The sequence below is a fragment of the Lacerta agilis genome, chromosome 3 (assembly GCF_009819535.1).
Source record: "Lacerta agilis isolate rLacAgi1 chromosome 3, rLacAgi1.pri, whole genome shotgun sequence".
NCBI classification, from domain to species: Eukaryota; Metazoa; Chordata; class Lepidosauria; order Squamata; family Lacertidae; genus Lacerta; species Lacerta agilis.
This window is the reverse complement of record NC_046314.1, coordinates 46,739,769-46,760,506: the sequence shown is the minus strand read 5'-3', so window position 1 is coordinate 46,760,506 and position 20,738 is coordinate 46,739,769. Positions and strand designations below refer to the sequence as shown.

The following is a 20,738-nucleotide window of genomic DNA, read 5'->3' as shown; positions in this document are numbered from 1 at the left end:
AATCAGGTACTTTGTATAGAAACACTACTGAAATGTGAATATTTTCCCAGCTCTGAAAGAAAGCCATATTCCCTTCCCCCCACACCATCTTGGAGAGGCCTCTCTAATGTGAAATCTGTGTTGCATTAGAGAGAGAGAGAGAGAGAGAGAGAGAGAGAGAGAGAGAGAGAGGAAACTGAGGATGTGTTTTGCACTGAGCTTTTAGCCTGTTGCAGTGTTAGTGTTGAAAGGGCAACAAGTTCTGAACTGTTCACCACATGTGTAGTGCTAAGGAAGTGCTAAAAACATACTAACCAGTACTGGAAGAGACCAGTTAGCAACCACTCTTACTCAATGCATCTTGTGGATTTCAGCCAACTGGTTCCTCTCCCTCACCCAACTAGGAAGCTACTTAACGGCCAGTATGTATTGCAAATAATGATTCTGAGAGAAAAGATCTCACACTTTGTGCTTAGCTTGCCTAATCTGTTTTGTAGCCCATGCTATTTACCCTATGCAGGAGAGATAAAGCCAGCCCTTAGATTGGCCTTATTTGCTATGTGAAAACTGAGCACAGGGCTGGTTTCCCCTTTCTGATCCCAGGTCCCAGAAATTTGAAGGAAAAGGACCCTGTGCATATGCAGCCTCCATAATGTACAGATCTGTGCTGCCCGGGCTGATTCCCATCACTTTTTGAACTTTAAAAAGGCTAGAAGGTTGCTAGGCAATTAGTAAGGGGTAGGCAAGGAAGTGTGATCCACTGGAAGTAATTTTATTCACCAGAAGTCATCAATATTGATTAGCTGTAAGGTTTGTAACTGAAAGTAATTTCACAGAATGCAAAATCCCCGAGTGCAGAATCTGATATTGAGTGCAGAATTTAGCTTTCTGAGAAACACGGTTCTGGAGAAAAAAGGGATGGTGCAGCTTGAAATTGCAGCCAGTGTCATTTTATATCAAAGGAGGGAAACGTGACTGAATGTAACAATGCTCTCTCCTCATGCTTGTCAACACCAAAATAAACCATACAAAGTTGCAAATAGAGTACAGAATTCATGCAGGATACAAAATCCACTTTTTCTTGGTTTAATTTTTCCCCCAGTACAAAACACGCTAGTCATTACTCCTGACAGCTTAGAATAGAATCTTTATATTCACAGAGGTAGTGTTCCTCTGGTTACCAAAACAGGATGTAGCTACCTCCAGCTTCAATTCCAGCTCCAGCTTCTTCCTGTCCACAACCACCTCCCCAGCTATTCTGCTTCACCTTCATTGTTGTTCCTGGAAGGCTTTGCACAAACCAACCACAAGTGTGTCACAAGTGTGACCAGGGGTAGTGAGGCTTTTTCAGCCAAAGGACCTTCCCTTTCAGGAGCACTATGCCAGCAGATCCAGAGGCAAAAGTGCACAAGGCAACAAATGCACCTCTATATCCTACATTATCAAAGTTCAAGGACACATTCCATCCAAGGAGGGTGCAAGTAAGGGATGTGATGTGGGGACCAGACAGAGAAGACTGGAGGGCTGACCCAAGATTTCCCATTGCTGATCTAGAGCCTGCCCCTCAAAAAGAGCCATATAGGTCAATGGTCTAATGACTGATAGGAGGGAGTGTGTCCTGCATGCTCTCTTTCCCATCCATCTTTGTGGTTAATGCAGGTATGGAAGGGCAAAGCAAGGGTCAAGTTCTGGAATCTCTCTCCCGGCTTTGTCCTAAGCTTAGTGGTTGCTCTAAGCCACCAAAGTAGCACTCTTAAGCCTATGTAAACTTTCCCCCTATCTGTTTTGGGGGTGGAATGGGGAACTACAAATATAATTTTGTACCAGTTTATGCACATAGTATTACATTGAAAAGCACACAGCACAGGAATTAAAAATGTTAGGACTTCATTATGGTCTTGATAAGTAGCCTATTAAAATCAATAAACAGACTCCTCCACTGTAAATCTTTAAGCATTTGTGTAGTCACACTTTTAAGTGTACAAGTAAGCATTCTTGATAAATTGCTGTGCAGTAAATACTTTACAAGGGCAGCATATCAGCCAATAGGTTAATATTGATGAAATTAGCCAATAAAATCTCAAGAGACCTTTGAGTTAAGAACTTGCCAAATGATGTCGTAAAAATGAAATAACAGTTGCTGCTTGGGTGTGCAAAGCCAATGCAATTCAGGGTAGTTTGATTTTGTTGATTTTCAAGAAGGACTCCTCTACTATACACAACCAAGTTATTTTAGTTTGTAGAAAATCAGAGTACAGTACAATACCAAAGAACTGTCTAGCTGGATATCTGGGAATAATTAAGAAATCCACAGTTCTCTTATTGGGATGAAATAAGAGGCTTTAAGAGAAACCCTTTGCCCTTCCTATCTAAAATATTAATGATACACATTGATCAGCAACATTCCTGCTGTAGTACCAAGTGCTGTCAGATTAAAGCTTTACAAATTCCTGGAAGTTGACAGGGTTCCTGTTTCATTCCTTAGTTACCGGTAACTTGTTTTTCTCTGCATCTTCAGCAACACATCTACCATTATAGCAACTGATGTGTAAGCATCTAAAGTACTCAAGGCAGCATAAACGGCAATACATACAATTTTAAACTGCATGAAAATTAGGAAACCCTATTAAGACAAATAGTGCAGGGTAAACTGAAACATTCTTTTTTAAAAAACCATTTAATAAAGTAAATGTCTTTATTAAAGGAAAAAGCTGCATGTGCATTGGATTGTTAGTAAAATAGAAAAGTGGGTTCCGTGCAATGCTGTCTGTGTGCAAGTGGAACAGCCTTCCATACATGCAAGGCAACTTTTGCACTCCAACATGTCTACCCAGAATATACTCCAGAGTGTTGAGAAACCTTCTGGAGCAGCTTTTGAGCACACACGGAGGGCTACAGTGGTGGGGGGGGGGGGTGAAGAGAGATGAACATGCATAACTGAAAGTCTGTGTCGCATCAGATTCTGCTCCCTCTCTTTTAAATGATACGTGAATTAAAATTTAGGAAGTTTTGGGATAAATCTGAATATAGTCGGTTCCAAGATAAAATCCAAGATAAAATTTTCAAAACTCTAATATCTGATCATATTGCTTCACCGCAAGCATGATTAAATATATTTTAATGACTATGCCTACTGCACAAAATAAAGCATTGCAGATTTATTGCCTAGCCTAGCACATGATACAGTCTCTCCCTGCCATAAGCAACAGCTTGTAAATAACCCCACTTCCCACAATAAAAATAACACCATGTGTAACATCTTTCTGCAGGTGGATTGATAAGGCAGGAACTGGTTAATCCGTTGGCAATCCCACTACTTTCAGTGCAAGGCACTTACAAAAGAAAAGTTTAGAATTTCAGCCCACTATTTCATCTCCTGGTTGCCTAAGCCAGGGGTCAGCAAACTTTTTCAGCATGGGGCCGGTCCACTGTCCCTCAGAGCTTGTCGGGGGTCGGACTATATTTTGAAAAAAAATAATGAACAAATACCTATGCCCCACAAATAACCCAGAGATGCATTTTAAATAAAAGGGCATATTCTACTCATGTAAAAACACGCTGATTCCCAGACCATCCACAGGCCGGATTCAGAAGGCGATTTGGCCAGATCCAGCCCCCAGGCCTTAGTTTGCCTACCCATGGCCTAAGTTTTATTACCCCTATTGAGCATAATCTAACAACTAGTCTTCTTTTTCTTTGGCGATCACTCGTAGCTGAGTAAGATTGTCTTCCATAAACACGGTTTTAACAATGAGTCGGCAAGTGACTGGGGAGGCCAATTCTGGATCCACACGTTCTTCCACAGTGGGGACATTGGTTTCCCGTTGGGAGTTGATCATGGTGTGGATTTGCCAAGCGTGCCTTCCTCTTAGCACGTTTCTCCCTTGCATCCTGAGTTCGAATGTCTTCAAAGCACATGACACCTTTGGTAAAGGCTGTTCTCCGACTGGAGTGCTTGCAGGCCAGTGTTTCCCAGTTATCAGTGTTTACACTACCTTTTTTTAGATTTGCCTTGAGACAGTCTTTAAACCTCTTTTGCTGACCAACCTAACAACTAGTATAAAGTACCTAAAAAGAAACTAGCACATACTAGCTAGCAACATGGAAGATAGAAAACAGTAATTTCACAACACAAATGTCTTAATAAAGAAAAAGTGCCATTGCCACAGGAACAATTACTTCTAATCAGACTGAATGTCATTGAGATCATTGTTTAAATTGAACCCAGGACAAGAGATGGTGTGGTGTACTCAGATCTGGGAATCAGGTAGATGGCCTGTTCTGGATGATGATGCAGTGCCCTTGAAAGAACAGGTCTATAGTGTGAGGGGATTCCTGAATTCAGCTCTGTTATGGAAAGCCCAAACAACTTCCACAGAAATAAGTGTCTATTACCAGCTTCAACCCAAGCTTTGATAACCCAAGCGGATTACTGCAGTGCACGCATGGTTAATACAGAGCCACAGCAAACTGAAATATGAAAAAATAAAGTCAATATCAAAAGCTAAATTTCAATTTATATTGTGACTTAGTGGAAGAAGCTGCAAGTTTCTAACTATATAACTTGAGGTATTAAGTTACATAGAGATGATACTAAATATCTGTGGTTATTATGCAGCCGTGTGTCCAAAGCTACTAGCAAATTTGGTTGAGGAATCTGCTCTCATATTTCAAGGAGACAGCTAACAATCAGATGTACAAGTAGCCTTTACTGCATGGTGAGTTAATGAGCTTCTCTACTTAAGTGAGCTATGGACTCGGTCATCCAGTGCCAGAATTTTTGAAAAGTGGATGAGACATAAAATTGTTTTGTATCACTGATCTTTGCTCCATGCTTATGGACCACCAATTTACATATGCACATTTCCACTTTGCTGTCCTTTTTTTAAAAAAAATATTTTTACACTTTTTATGTTCAAATCATTTAAATACATTTGCAAAGTGTTTAAAAATAATTTTCTATTTGCAGTTTAACAACTTTTAAGCAGATCAAGAACACAGACCAGTGCTAAATCAAGTAAAAACAGATGGTCATGCACGCCTGTTCTGGAAATTACTTGTTCATATATCAATGAACATAAAGTGGATCTCTTAGTGGTACAGAAGCAATGATGCCAAGCTTCTATATATAAAGAAGACACCAGAAACTCAACAGAGGGCCCACAACATGGAAGATATCCATACTTAACTTGAATTTCCATATTCAATTATGTCAACTTGCATAGTTCTTAAAATACATTGTTTAAATAACCCTGTTTTAAGGTCACTTGTTTTCAGTTGTAGGGTTTTCAGAAAGTAGTTTTGCACCCAGCATTGCTTCTGAAACTCCAGGAAGAAAGAGACAGACAAAGAGAATGCATATGGGAGGTCCCAACAGCTAATTCTTCTCTGACTTCACCCATACATTCTGATGGTATGGTGAGCCCCATAATGTCACACATGCTAATTAAGAAATTCTAACAAAATCAGCAGTAGCTGTATATCCTTAATAGTCAGGAACATTCCACCAACTGACTTCCTTTATTTGTTCAAATAAATATTTCAGGTCCCAGGGATGCTCAGTTATTACCAATTGGATTCATGGTGGACCAACAACAACTCTATTCAAAAAGCTGACTATGAGTTTTCAAACTTCAGCTGTTATAATATGCTATTGAAGCTGGAATCACCATGGCTACTAGCACCAGAGTTGCTAGCAAATCTCCAGTGAATCCTTGCTAAACAATGTAATGTTTGCTCTTTCCAGTAACAGGGCCTTGTAAAAATCCTGTATTTTCCACCTTGGGAAGGAAGATAGGGATGAGAATGGGCAATATGCACAAGTGCTTCCTTCTTTTGATGTCCTAGGCATTTTCCAAGATTCTTATTGAAAACCAAGCTCAGATTCCCAATTACCAAATGTAAACACAGGTTAATATGTATTGAGAAGTCATGGTTTAATGGTGGTGGTAGAGGAGGAGGAGGAGGAGGAGGAGGAGGAGGAGGAGGAGGGATAATATGGTGTTTGCTTAAGTAAGTAACCAGCAGATACTTGTAATCTACCAACATGAAAATGGAGGTGGCATAGTTGGATGGGAAGAAAGTGCACAATTATCAGAGAAACACAATTGTTACATACACTAATTTATCATTATTGACTAATTTAGTCAATAATTTAGGGATGGAAGGCTCTTTTTGGCCTTTATTCTCCCAGTTATCCAAACCAAGGTCAACCCTGGAACCAGCTGTCATGCACTACAACAGTTCCTCAGAAGGAATATTCAATACAGGGCTATATGGTTGGGGTCTGGGTGCGATTATTAGGTATGAAGATTGTCCTGGAAGAATACCAAGGCTGGTTAGGATGTTAATCTGTAGAGCAGGAGGGCCTGGGTTCTAGTAGACCAGATCAAATATTGTGGTTGAACTATAAAATATTTTCAAATGAAGTGAAAACTGTAGCTGAGTCTCCTCTTGTGCAAAAGCAGCACATAATAAACCCAATTTATAATTTGTGGTTATGTTTGGATGAAGCGAGTTTAGTACACTGAATTATCTGCTTGACATCTAGGAGACTTCAATAGTTATTCTCTTGACTTGACCAACCACCACTGGCAAATGAAAGCTGGCCAATCAATGTGAAATAAGCGAAACTTTTCCTTTTAATGGGAAATAAGTGAATTTTTTTAAAAGCCCTTATCTCAATGTGGATTTTCCAAGTGAAGTGCTCCTGAGTACATTTATCTGGTCATGGGTGTGATTTAGTCCCATTATAAAGGAGAGAGAAAGATAAAAGAAGTTGACATCTCTCACTTCTAGCATATTTAAAAAGGAACTTTGTAGTAAAGCTCATGAGTTTTGGGTGTTGAAACGGTTTGCACATTTCCCCCCATGAAAACTTCTCTTCAATAGCTACCTCAAAAAAGATGTTAAGAAATTAGTCTAATGTTTGTCACCTCTTTAGACTATCTGGTCATTCTAAATTACAAAACATGTTCCAAATCTGGGTATAAATTATGTAAGCAAAAAAAAATTGCAGCCATGTCTCAACTGCAATGTTATCAAATATTGCAATGTTTCAGAACACTTCAGACCGACATTTATGCAGCTTATAATATGAAAAAACCCAAACCTAAAAGGTTTAATCAACCTATTGTGCAAAACTATACATATCCATTAAGAAGCAGTGTAATTGAGTTCAATGAGGTGCAATTCCAGGTAAATGGAATTTAGAACTGCAGTCTGAATTGGTGCAATTATTAAAGGTTGTGTTCAATAGCATTGTTTTGTTCATCAAAAGCTTCTGGATGAAGGTGGCAATGAGTAAGGTTGTTTGTCCTTGAGCTCCACTTTCTGTTTTTGTTTTTATTTTAATAGTTTCAATAGTTTTATTTTGAATAGCCAGTTGGCTCAGAAGTTAATGTTAATTGCAGTGTACAGACAAGAATTATATCTGTTTTACTTTTACATGGAAAGATGTTTGATCCAGGAATGGCTTCCAGAGATAGGAGAAATATGATTTGTACAAATTCACCTTCCTTCCTTCCTCTCTCTCTCCCTTGCAGCACCTTCCATGCTGTTTCAGTGGATCACCCAACCTTCTACAGCAAATTGGGGGAGGTACAGAGTGAAGGAAGAATAAATGAAAATCATCTCCCTCTCCTTTCCATTCATGGAAGCCACTGTTGGATCAAAGAGCTTTCAGTGAACAGAATGACACAATAGGCTGCAACCATAAATCTTTAATCGTAGATAAAGCCCAATTCAACACAGCTATTAACAAGCAAAGAAGAAGCAGCTCTAGGACATTTAAGACTTCCTCTTCTCTGTCTCAGGATTCATCAATGGCAAAAGATACATTGCTCTTCCATCCATTTATCAAAGAGAGCATATTGTTCTCATATTGTGCTTCTCACAGTAAGAGCTACAAATAAGTAAAGCTGCAATCTGCAGTCACAAGTATACATACTAGAAGTAACCAACACACCTTGATGCAGCTAAGCTTACATTCAAAGAATTCAATTCCTGCTTCTGCTAACAGGTTTTGCACTCTCCCAACCCCACAGCAACCCTAAACAATTTGCTCTGAATAATTAGAGGGAAGAGTGTAGGAAGGTGGTGGAAAAGATTGCAGGGGGAGAGGGAATGAGAGGGTCACTTCCACCCATCATTTGATTGGAACTTCTACCAACCTTAAAAGCCCAGTAGAAGGACCCATTTGGTCAATGGCACAGGGTCTTGAGATCCAACTTGATAATACTTGTTTCTCAATAAGCACACTTAGGATTGTATTGTAAAGATGGAAGTCTCCCTCAAGCATCAATACTTTAAAAAATCTGGATTGGTCATAATATTTTTGGGCCTCGAAATTTTTTTTTTTAATGAAATGTGCCACATTCCTAAAATTGAGGAACAATGAAGACAGTAAAAACACTGCTAGAAGGAAGTGCAGTTTTAACAGCGTCATCTTATGCAAGTCTACTCAAATCTCACACCATATTGTATTGAATATGACCTACATTCATGCAAGTATATATAGAAAATATGATTGTGTGTGTCTGTAAGATAACTTGTGAAAAGCAAGCATAGAAGCCATTCTATTTTTAAAAAAGAAATCACAATGTTAATTGTGAAAAGCAAGCATAGAAAAGCAAGCATAGGTACATGTGAAAAGCAAGCATAGAAGCCATTCTATTTTTAAAAAAGAAATCACAATGTTAATTTTTTAATCCACTGCACAGAATTAAATTCTGCTAGCATCAATAGGATTTACCACCAAGTAATAAATCTGGAATAAGTAGGATAAACAGGGGGGGAAACCCAACAATCTCATTGCTCCATCCTTCAAGATTAACCACTTGATGCTACAATAAATGAACACATGCACAATGTTTAGTTCAAGTACAGTATGGGTTATTTGGAACTGTAGTGGATAAATTATAACATTCCTAGCATCCCGTTTAGAAAGAAGCATCATATATTCAATAACCGTGGACCCACAATTCATTCCAATTTTTCTGAAATTAAGATTATATCTTAAATAATATAGCCCTCTTTATGAATTCAGGTCAAAGAAATATGGGATTAAGGTGGGGAGGTTCCACAATGTCCACACATGCAAACAATGTTGCATTCACCATGAATATCTGAATTAGCATGTTTACCCAGACATACTTAGAATCCTCTTTCAGACCTTGACATTGAATGTAGGAAGGTCTGAAGTGGAGATGATGTAGGCATGGATAAATGGAGGTATGGGCTGCATGCATGCCTCATTCCCCCACCACTTTAAACTCACTTGTGTTTGCTCCAAAATGTATGAATAGGGTTTATGTATACAAATTGTCTCATTCCCTTCTCCAAAATTATCCTCCTTCAATACCTCAGTACTGTTTTGTCCCAGTTATGCTGGCAAAACATACTTTCTGTTAAACCATGGCAATGCAGGAACATTTCCAATTATTGCCATAATTTCCAAACTTTTTTCCACAAGCAAAAAATATATCCAAATGCCAACTAAAACCTACACAATTGTAAGCAGTTAATTTCTTAAATACTTCCAGACATGCTGCTAAACACAACTGAAAACAACTTTTCAATCTATTCAATATTTTCTCAAAACAACCCCTTGGTAGCACAGAACTGCTACATCAAAATGCTGTACATATCATGATGACAGTCCATTAGGAACATTCACAATACACATACAATATTCAAGAGATGCTATTGTTGACTTAAATGACAATACTAAGTAACACATATTATAGAGAGTTAACCTTCACATTTATTTTTTGGTTTTGGCTTTGCTTTGCTTACTGCATACTATAAATGTTTGCAACAAATAGATAAATAAATATCCTTTCTAGGAGGTTTATTTACTTACCTTCTTTCTTATAGCCACCATGGTTCAGTACATGGAGAAGGGATCATTGAAGAAGAAGAAGAAGAAGAAGTAGAAGGGAACAAGAAGAAGAAGGAGAAGGAGTTTGGACTTGGATATCCCGCCTTTCACTCCCCTTAAGGAGTCTCAAAGTGGCTAACAATCTCCTTTACCTTCCTTCCCCACAACAAACACTCTGAGGGGAGTGTTTCCCCACAACAAACACTCAGAGAAGTGCGACTAGCCCAAGGTCACCCAGCACCTGCATGTGGAGGAGCATGGAAGTAAACTCGATTCCCCAGATTACGAGTCCACCGCTCTTAACCACTACACCATGCTGGCTCCATATATGGATTCACATACTCTGCTTACTACAAAATTGTTGGGCGCCAGGTCACATATGCACCTACACCACTTGAAAATTTATCACCTGTGTGTGTGTGTGTGTGTGTGTGTGTGTTTCTGTTAACTTTCAGTGGAGATTGCTGTAGCTATCATGTGATGACTGAGTTTGTGTGTGTGTGTGTGTGTGTGTGTGTGTGTTTGAGTGAGACACAGAGAGAGTGAACAGGGGTTATTTATCTCAGTTCCATTTTTATATAGTGGGTTTAACTATGACTTGCATCACTGTATCTGTAAAGAGCAAAGAAAATAATACTGCATATGATCAGAAAAAACATTCCTTCATATATAACATGATAAGCATGTAGGATTGTAAACCTTGATACAGTGACCTAAAGAAAGGTCAAGGTGGCAGGGGAGAGCAGGAGCAAAGCCCAGAAGCAGCTAGCAATCAACAGCTTCAGTACTTATATTTCAGAAAGACAGGTAAGAAAAGGAGCAGCTTTCATGTGCTAATGTCAAACTGAAAGTTTAAAATTATACAGAAGTAACACTTCTAGATTACAAAACAGATACCCAATCTCAGGAGGTCATTATCCAATTTTATTGTTAGAAATAGAAATTATAAAGTCACTAATTCCAGAGCAGTTTCACTGAATATTGCAACAGTAAGTGGTTTTGAAACTGAGGTCACGTGTCCTTATTTTTTAGTTACTTTAAAGTCTGCTCTATTATTATAAATAGGACCCACAAAATAGATGAGGGGGACTCTCAAACTGTGCACTGATTGGACCAAACTAGTGTTTCAGAAACGATATATATACACACAGATTAAAGCCAAGCACAAAAATGTATCCGTTTGCTAGAAAGGAACTACCACCATTACAAAACATAAGGCTGTCTTTAGCGGTTCTCATATGGTCACAACTCAGATATTATCCATGTTCTGAAAACAAACTATAACCAATAGTAAGCACATATGGGGTTAAGGACTTCCATTTAAATCAATTCGAAGTTTAGCAAAATATATTTAGGCTTAAGGGTATTTCATTCTAGGAGTAACCCAATAATTTACCCTTTTGAGATTACTGCAATAAAAAGAACACTACAATTCAGATTTGAACTACTGCTTTTCAGGGCTCAGAAAATCAAGGGTTAAAGAAGACAGTTCTAAGAACACACACATGCCACAGGTATTTTGTTGTTGTTGTTACATTCCCACTATTACTGTAATGATTTTATAGTAAATATCAACATTAGCTTGGTCTTGCTTTTATATACACATATATGAGGACAATAGCCACCTCTTGTACAGTACTTTGGCTTTTGAGCCCTCTGCCTTTAAGGAGACAATGGCTTTATACATGTCAGGAAAATGTTTTCCAGCCTTAACACACACAAAAACACAAAACACCAGTGATCCTTTGATGTATCATAGTCCACTATACCAACTCTTTTAATATCCACACTACACTGCAGCAAAACAAATACAAGTTGTGCACTACTGTTTGATCTGAACATAAGCATCATAAAAAACAAACTACAACACTATCTAGCTTTTTTAAAGAAAGAAAGAGCCCACAACACTTTAAAGGATCTTAATTTTCACCGTGGGGAAAGTTATCAGCACCATCCTGTGCATGTTTACTGAAACATTAAGTCCCACTGTTAAACTCTGATAAGTATGCACAGAGCTGCAGCCTGGGAGTCATTTAGGCTTTTTTTCTACTATCTTTTTAGCAGAGAAGAATCTCTTCTATCAGGAAAAACAACTAAAACGCAATCAACCCACAAACAAAGCAAGAGGACGCTAAACAAAAGCAAGACTTTGTATACTAAAAAAAACAAAAACCTGTTGAGATGGTACACTTTTCTTTCTGCAGGACCAACAAGCCATGGATACTGATCTCATTTGTGGGGGGAGGGCGGTTGGATGGCAAACAGAAACTGCTATCTGAAGCTGGCTTTAAACAGAGATCACAAACATCTCCGGAAGCATGTAGAGAAGAGGTTTTTAGACCACATAAAACGAAGGCATCGGTTAGAGGAAAATGGGTGGGGTGGGGTGGGGTGGGGGGCTAAGATTCGACTAAAACAACAAAACGGGCTTACTTGGTGTACAAAGACATCAACCGGAGTCTCCAAGGGGCTTCCCTCGCGGTTGAGCATGGAAATAAATCCGAACCCCATTCGCACATTAAACCACTTGCAGTGGCCTGTTCCGTGCAAAACCTGGGATTCTTCTTCTTCTTCCTCCTCCTCCTCCTCTTCTTCTTGTTCCGGCAATTTCCCGGGCTCATCTCCACCTTTACGCGCCCCCGCTGATTTGAAGAGGAGATTGCGGGAGAACAAGGACGTACGTACACACACACAAAAAGGGAAAGAATTAAATTCTAGTAACATCTCCTTGGCGCTTGTACAAGAACGATTGCTACAGATGACACAAAAACATATGCACGCACGAACGAACGTTACGAAACCGACTTTTGTTTTTTTTTTCCCCTACCCACAAAAACATTAAGTACACCAAAGTCACAGAGGAAGTAGTAAAAAAAAATTTAAACACACACACACATCAATAACCTCCAAAGCTTCAGGGCACTGTCGAAGGAAAGGCAGCATCTGCTGTGACTCACTCCGCTTCTATTTCTCACACTCCCCCCACACGCAGCAGCCCAGCCCACGTTTGCTCTGTACATACGTGCGATCCTGCCCTTTAACTCCATCTTTCAGCCACATAAACCACCCCAGAAAGCGATACTTTACTTGGGTACTGCTGGTTGAGCACCGATCCCATCCCTCCCCAGAGGAATTCGCAGGCGAATGAGCCCTGCCTGGCCAGGCGAGGTTGAGAGGAGGAGGAGGAGGAGGGGAGGGGAGGGGGCCGAGCCGAGAGAGAAGGCGATTGCGCAACCACTTGGAACGGCCCATCCAGCAGCGAGCGGCGTGTTTCTCCTTCTTCTCCAAGTGCGCTCAGCGCCTTTCCCTATCCTCCCTCCGCCGAATGCCCCCTCCCTCCCCGGAATCACTTTAATCTGGACTCGATGAGAGGAAGGAGGGGGCAGGTGTACAAAAGTTTCCTCGTTGCCCCCTCCCCTTTCTTTTCCCCTGCCTGGCCACTGCTTGCTCAATCGCACAGGAACAATTCGAACAGAAGCCCCCTCGGAAAGCTTTTCAAGTTGGGTGAATCGAAGGGGGCGGGGCAGAGCACTGGGGAAAGCTCGCCCACAATGGATTCTCCCACCCACAACCACAGAAGTCCCCCCCCTCCACGTCCTTGATTTTATTTTATTTTTAAAAAAAAAAAACCAGCGACCAATTTTTTTTTATTTTCAGTAGTACATTTCTTGTATGTACATTTAAGAAAACGGTGGAAAGTAAAACCTAGAACAACAAAAAGCCTAGGCAAAACAAGAGTCGGGCTGGCCGGGGATTGTGGTGGGAGAATAACCTTCGGCCATGTTGCCCCACCGGCCCTCTGCTCCCAAGTGGCAAGGCGAAAAGCTTCCCCTGACTCGCGGGAGTCTTTTGACTCAGCTTAACATCTTGATTTCGAGCGCTCGCCCGCCCGCCCGCTCCGCTCTCCTGCGCTTTGCCCTCTCGTGATCCCCCGCCCCCGGCTGGGCTCTCGCTCTGTTTCTGGGCCCCTGCGCGCACGTGACTCCGTCAATTACATGCCTGCTTGCTACTAATTTCACCTCGGCTGCTCGGAGGGGGTTCGGCGAGGAGGAGGAGGAGGAGCAGCCAATCGGCACCTCGAGCGGGCTTGACACACCGCAATAATTTATGAATGAACGGCGGAATTTCAAAACACCCTCGCCCGGCCGCGGCTGGGCACGTTTCGCTACGTAGATCCGGGCGCCGGTTGGAGGAGCGGGGCGTGTCTCTTCGAGAGGGATATTCTCGGGCACTAAAGCTGCGCCGCTGCTGCCTATATAGCGGCGGATCTTTCGCTGCCCACGTGCAGAATGCCAGTAATGGCCCTCGGTTTGGGACACTTGCTCGGCGGGGGCGCGCCTCGTTGGCCGGCAAGCGCGCCTGAAGATCTCATATTTGAAGGCTGATCCGCAAAGTAGTCGATAGAATTACCTAGCCTGAAACCGGGGAAAGGGGCAATCCTAAACGCGCTATTTGTTTCATCCATTTACAGTACAGCGCAATCCTAGCCATTATCTCTGCTCGGAAGTAAATCCTACTCAATTCACTGGGGCTTTCTCCCAGGTAAGTGGGTTGAGGACTGCAGCCTTAGGGTCTTGGCGTAAGGATGCAAGGTATATCCCGTAGAAAGGAACTCAGTGGATTATGGGATGTATGAGGCCGCGATTTAATCCTATGCACATTTACCTGACGAATGCTAAATAGAAACCTCACTGAACACAGTGGGACTTATTTTAGCAGGGCCATGCATAATACTTTTATTTATTTCCAAGCATAGGATCGGTATCTTAATAGGTTGACAGCGTAATCCTATATATGTTTTCTCAAAAGTAAGCCCCACGGAGTTTAATGGAGCGTCCCGCCCCATAAGGGTGCGCAGAAGCATTACAAATTAAAAGGTGCCTGTTGGTGGAAAAGCAAAGATATTCAACCCCACCACTGTCGATAAAGGCACATAGCCCAGTACACAAAATCCGCTAATGGGTTGAGGGCGTATATCATACATAGAAGAAAAAACCACGTCAAACTGAAACAGCATTGGATAAAGTAGGCGGTAGGCTCTCTTTCCTCAGAGGTTTCTAAGCAGAGGTTTGATATCTGCTTTAGTTGATTGCAATGGGAGTTGGACTAGATGACCCTCGGGTTCCCTTCCAATTCTATGATCCCTATATCCCCCATTAAGATCACACATACTGCTGAAAACCAGACACATACCACGTGAACTAAAAGGGGGGGAGCGCCTGCTTTTAAGCAGCTTTGAACTCACATACAAATTATAGGCGCTGAACATAAATGGTATATGAAGCATATTCCTATGGCATGTAGGACATGATGTAGGCGCATAGTATACTGTATTGGCATGATGCACGGTGAAAGCCGCCTCTCCCCACCCCCCCACCCCCATTACCTACTCAATTCTGAAACGCCCACCGGAAACGCGATAGCACCTCCGTTCGCCTTTCGCGTTCCAAAGCCTTTAAGGGCGGCCATCGGGGGGCGGGGAGGCGCCCGGGGGTTGCGCTGCGCAGGTTCCTCCGCCATCGCGTTCCGGGGGAAGGGGGTGTGATTAATGACTTCCTAAATAAGAGGCCAGCTTGCAAGCCGAGCGGTGCAGGGAGCCTCCATCAGCAACGATTGTTCTCCAGGAGGCCGGGGGAATTGGGTGGGAGAGACCCTAGAAAAGCACAGCCGGGGGGGGGGGGGGGAGAGAATTTGCCAGAAATGAGGAAGCAAAGCGCGGGGGTGGTGGGTGAATCCCGAGGAAACCAGCGAGCGAGGAGGGAGAAAACAAAGGGAAGAGGAATAAGCTGAGCCTGCGAGCGGCGCTTGGACGCACACCCCGTTTCTTGGCATTAAGGAGCCCGCCAGCCGTAAGACGCTACTCGTAGCACTTTCCCTGTGCGGTCCCAAATTTATCCCTTTTCCAAAATAAAAGACCGAACCACCATTAACAGGAATTACGCGCGCTCAGTCTCCATTATAATATTCATTCCACCACTTGGAACAAGTAAGTGGTAAAAAAAAATGATATCTTGATCGATATATTTTCAGAAAAATTAATGGAAGTGTTGTTCCAGAGTTTCCCCCCCTCCCGTTCCATTGTGAGTTCCCCCCAATTTTTAAGCACATGGATCTATAGCCTCCCCCCACCAATTGATTCCCTCAGCGTTTCTACCCGGAAAAAAAGTGCTCTCGGGCCCCCGGTGTCACCACTCAAGCCAAGTAAGAAAACATAAATTTTCTCGTGCTCTACCAGCCTAAAGTTTGGACGGTTGCGGCTTGACAGGTTGCAAGATAGATTTTCCCCTTCCTCTTCTGCCCAGCCTCCGTCCCTCCCTCCGCCCAGTTTGCTGATTTGCCCTGAATATGCTTTTATGCGTTTGCAAGGTTGCCCGCCGTTGTTTTAGAACTGGCGACAGGCAGTCTGAACAAACACAGAAGGCCTCCGGACTGGCTAAAAGAGCCTATTTACTCTTCCCTCTCCCGTTTTTGGTTGTTTTGCGGGGCAGGGGCATTCTTTCCGCGATTTTATATTTTGGCACCAAGGTGATCCCCTCTTAACATTCGTGCCACGAGAGCGGTTTTCTGCTTGAATGAAAGAAATGCACGCGTCGCGGGCTTCAGTGGAGCAGGCGCCCGAGATCAGGACATTCCTTCGCCGTCTTCAGCCGTAAATTTCCTCTTGGTTATTTCAAGAGTGGCGCTCGACCGGTCTCCCTCCGCCCAGTGGTGTCGGCTTCGACTGCCGCCCCTCCCCCGGCCCCTCCTCCTCGCCCTGCGTCGCCGGAGTGGTGCCCTGCGCTGAATCCATGGAGCTTGCCCTTTTCAGGCACAGAATCGGTCTGCGCGCTTCACTGAAATCCATGGCCTCTGTAGCCCAGTCTTTCGCGAGTAAGTGGACAGATAGGTGCATTCTCCACTTTCAGGAAGGAGGACAAGATCTTTGTTTTATTTAAAGTGCTATATGCTTGATAGGGGCGGGGCGGAAATGTGCGTTGCTGCAGTATGGTTTGTTTGGGGGGTAGAGGGGAGCAAATACTGCAGTTATTTCCTACACACTTCTAGCAACAGCGGGACAAAGACAAATAGATCTGTGTGCCTTTCTCTTCCGGACGATGCTTTGCGAAATTCAAACGACAGGCTTTCACGTCCCTCAAAGTCTGGTGCCACTGAACCTTCGTCACTAAAGACTTGCACATTTATAGTATAAGCATTGATGTCCTAGAGACATGAAGTCCACGAACGAATGTCTCATAATAAACAAGACTGGTTTTTGCCTTTAGGAAAGTACTTATGTTTCAGAGTACCTTTTGACAGGTCAAACCATTTCCATAGTTATGTAGCAAGTCTCTTGCTTTCTCACTTTATGCAGTTCTGTTGCCTACTACGGCAACAGCCCGGCTTCCAATGACTCAGAAGTCAATGCAATGTGTGCTTCCTTTGGCTAGGGATGGTAAGGAAAAAAAACGTAATTGTCGGGTAATATTTTGCAAACTCAGTTCAAAATATTCCTCAGCATCGTCTCTCTCTCTCTCTCTCTCTCTCTCTCTCTCTCTGTGTGTGTGAAATGACAATCTGTGCAATGAGTGGTGCCTTTAACTGCAATCCTAACCATAGGCTACTTTCAGGACAGTAAGCCCCACTGAATACAGTGCAACTTACTTAAGAGTAGCTAAACATGCAGGAACTCTGGGAATTCTCTCAAAAGGAAACTCTAACAAGACATGTAAAAAAGAAGTTTGAATTGTGGATGTTTAGCGTCTGATTCAGCAACAATGACTAATTTCTGAAGAGTTGCTTTCCCTTTTTAACTCAGGAAATAATTACAAACTGTGCAACAGTAAGACGCAGGAAACCATAAGCAGCAGTATCTGAAAAGCAGAGGCGGCGCTATTCGACGAAAGGCGCGCTTGCCCAAATTTGGAGGCCTCCAGTCTTAGCGGAATTAAGGCTGGGGGTCAGCGGACTGGTCACTGGTGTCAGATATTATCGGCTCATTCATTTCCTGCCATGGAACTCGGCCTTTTAAGTTCCGTGGAAGGTAGAGAGCTGGAGCCAGCTGGGAGCTCTCGCAAACTTCCGAAATCGAAACGCGGTGGGGAAGGGAGACAGCAGGGAAAGAGAGCGGAGAAAGCGCAGAACCAGCAAAAATTCAAAGTGTATGTGTATAGAAACCCAGGAAGTTTTTACGTTACTTCCACCAGAGTGACCCGCCTGGCCTGGACAAGAGCTTTCCAAAGCGCAGAGGCGCCTCTGTCTGCAATGGATCGGGTTGGGCTGCCCAGCGGGGTCCACTGGGTTGCTTCTTTCGTTTCCGGTCTCCATCCCCCGTCCTTCCTAAGCGAGGCTGTCCTGGTAATGCACGTGCTCAAAGAGAGAAGACTTCGACGCCCGTCTTTCGGGCAAGCATTTTGCTGCATCCTCGGGTGGTGGCGCAGCATGAACCAGCTTGGAGGGGGGGGGGGATCGAAACAAAGCGGGAATTAGCCTTCCTGCCCGCCTGTAACTAAAGCGCCCCCCACCCACCCACCCACCCCCGATGCCGTCGCAGCGGTTTTGCGAGAGGAAACCGAGCATCCCGGGTTTTTATTATTATTATTATTTATTATTATTATTCTGCCCTTGGTTTCTATTAAAAGCAGACCCGGAGCAGCAGAATCTCAGAGAGAGGGCGCTTCTCTTGCCGCAGGCTTCCTACAAACCGGAACTGTTCCATAGTTGACCTCTGAGACTTGCCGGCGCCCAGCAAAGCCACCCTTCCCTGGAGAAGGCTTCCCTCTCCCCTCCTCTGCTCTCCCCCATAAAACATTTCTGCAAGGAAAGTGTCCATCCAAGCTAGGTTAATGGAAAGCAATCGGCACATGTTCAGAGGCACTCTTGTTTTGCACACACTGATTTTCAGCTTCCCCTCTTTAATTCCCTTTGCTGCTGGCTGTTCCGCATTCGCAGCTCTCCTCTAGTGACCTGAAAGCACGACCCGCTCTCTTTCTCTGCACCCCCCCACCCCACTATAGGTTATCTAGGTCTACGTCGAGGAATTTTTCACAACGCATAGAACCTCTGCAGCATTTAAAAAAAAACATTTACCTTTGAATAAATTATTATTAATAATAATAATTACACTGTCCAACTATCACCATATTTAACACCTGGTAGAATCTCTCCTAAAGTACAAGTTCCGTCGCCCGCTTTTGTATGCGCCTATAATTACAGATAAATTCGTCCGTGTTTTGGACTTTCGGGGGGGGGGGAGCTGAAGCTATACGAGGAAACGGCTTCTCCCTCCAATGACAGTTGACAGAGGAGGGCAGTTTAAATTCCACGGGGAAGACTAATTTGTGCCTGTCCGTTACGCTGACGCCCAAGGCAAGTTTTTTTTTTTTTTTAAAAGAGGCCACACGAAATTGGCCGGCACTTACGCCCCACCCCGGTCACACCAAACGCGCAAGAAAAAGCGCCCTCGACCTACACACAAGTGTTTCCTGAAGTTACCAGACCCTCTCTCTCCAAAGGTAAGTCTTAAGGTGCCGTGCGAAGGAAGGCATAGGAACCACCCCAGTCTTCATTAGCTTTTACTGAATTATGGCCATCGGCTCGATTTTTTTGGGTGTATGGGAGCGCGCGTCCTCTTCTCCTCCTTTCCTGGTTTATATTCTACCGCCACTCACAAACAGCAGCAGCAAAGTCTCGACGTTTCTGAAAGGCTCCGATGCGAGAGTTGCTTCTTTACTGTGTTACGCAAGGCAAGATTGCTTTAAGGGGGCTGCCACTTCATATTGCCAAAGACGTTCAGAAAACTAGGAACGGATCTTTCATCTACGCAAAGTCCTCGGAAGTGCACAGGAGGCGCGAAAGACACGTGCTTTCTTACACAGCTCCGATTCCCTACGAGAGAAAGCCACCCCACGTCGGGCAAAGCAAAAAGTTCAAAGCAACGAGTACACTGAATAATGTTGGGAGAATTCCCCTTTTCCTTATATTTTAGCTTAGCAACAAGAGAACCTTCCTTATCTGGAGCGTAAGAAAAGCAAAGGGGGGGGGGAGAGAATTACTCCCTTTCCGCAATTTCTCCTTTCCCTCGTCTCCCACCAACACACACACAAAACAGGTGCGTATATACCGTATTAGGGTAAATCCGTTAAGCAACAAGGGAACCATTCGATTCAGAAGCTATCGGAGATGTAGGCACGTTGTCTCACAGCGAGACCCACCCAAGAGTCCTTCTGCAGCGCCTTTAAATCTAACAAAACCTTTGGTCTATTTAGCAAAGCTGCGCTGAAAACCTTTATCACGTTGACTTAGGAGTAAGATAATGGGATCCCAAATAAACGTGCCCGAGTATGCAGGCTGATATTCTCGAGAAATCGATGCCATACTGATAACCACCACGCCCACCACCGTTTCTAATTTAACCTCGCGAGCCGTGGTGGTTACTCCGGTAGACCTGGCGAAAGAAAATTTAGTCCCCAAGCCCAAAGTGAGGGAAAGAGAGAAAGTTTCGGGGCTCCTATTGCCCGCCAGCCCTGCGAAGTGTCATATTTCAAATACATCAGAGTTCAGGGAGCCGCGTGGCTCCAGCCAAAGACGACAACTGAGCACATGGGAATGTGCATTCAGAGATCAGTTAACGCATATTCGCCAAGTTTACTTCCTTAGCTATGGCTAAGGAACAAAAAAGGAAAAAGCAGCATTGCTACATCGCGGCTTCAATGCTATGCATGGGCATACAACAGAAGGACGCTTACTTCTGAGTAATTTATGTATAATCTTAGTTGCAACACTACACATGTGTGAGGGCGGAGGAACCAACGATGTCACCCTATCTAGAACTACCACCATCCTTGACAGTAACCATTGGTCACAATGGCTAGGGCTGACGAGAGTCGGCGTTCAAGAGCCA

General features: G+C 43.3%; 1 protein-coding gene across 8 annotated transcripts in view; it reads right to left on the bottom strand.

Moving 5' to 3' along the window:
- LIN28B (lin-28 homolog B) overlaps window positions 1-20,738 on the bottom strand; it is an 88,622-nt gene that overhangs the window by 55,637 nt on the left and 12,247 nt on the right. For 4 of the 8 annotated variants that reach the window (XM_033143506.1, XM_033143509.1, XM_033143507.1 and 1 more), the window contains exon 3: window positions 12,293-12,501. In XM_033143506.1, the coding sequence (XP_032999397.1) occupies window positions 12,293-12,501 (209 nt within the window). The other 4 variants (XM_033143512.1, XM_033143510.1, XM_033143511.1 and 1 more) reach the window with 4 other exon arrangements.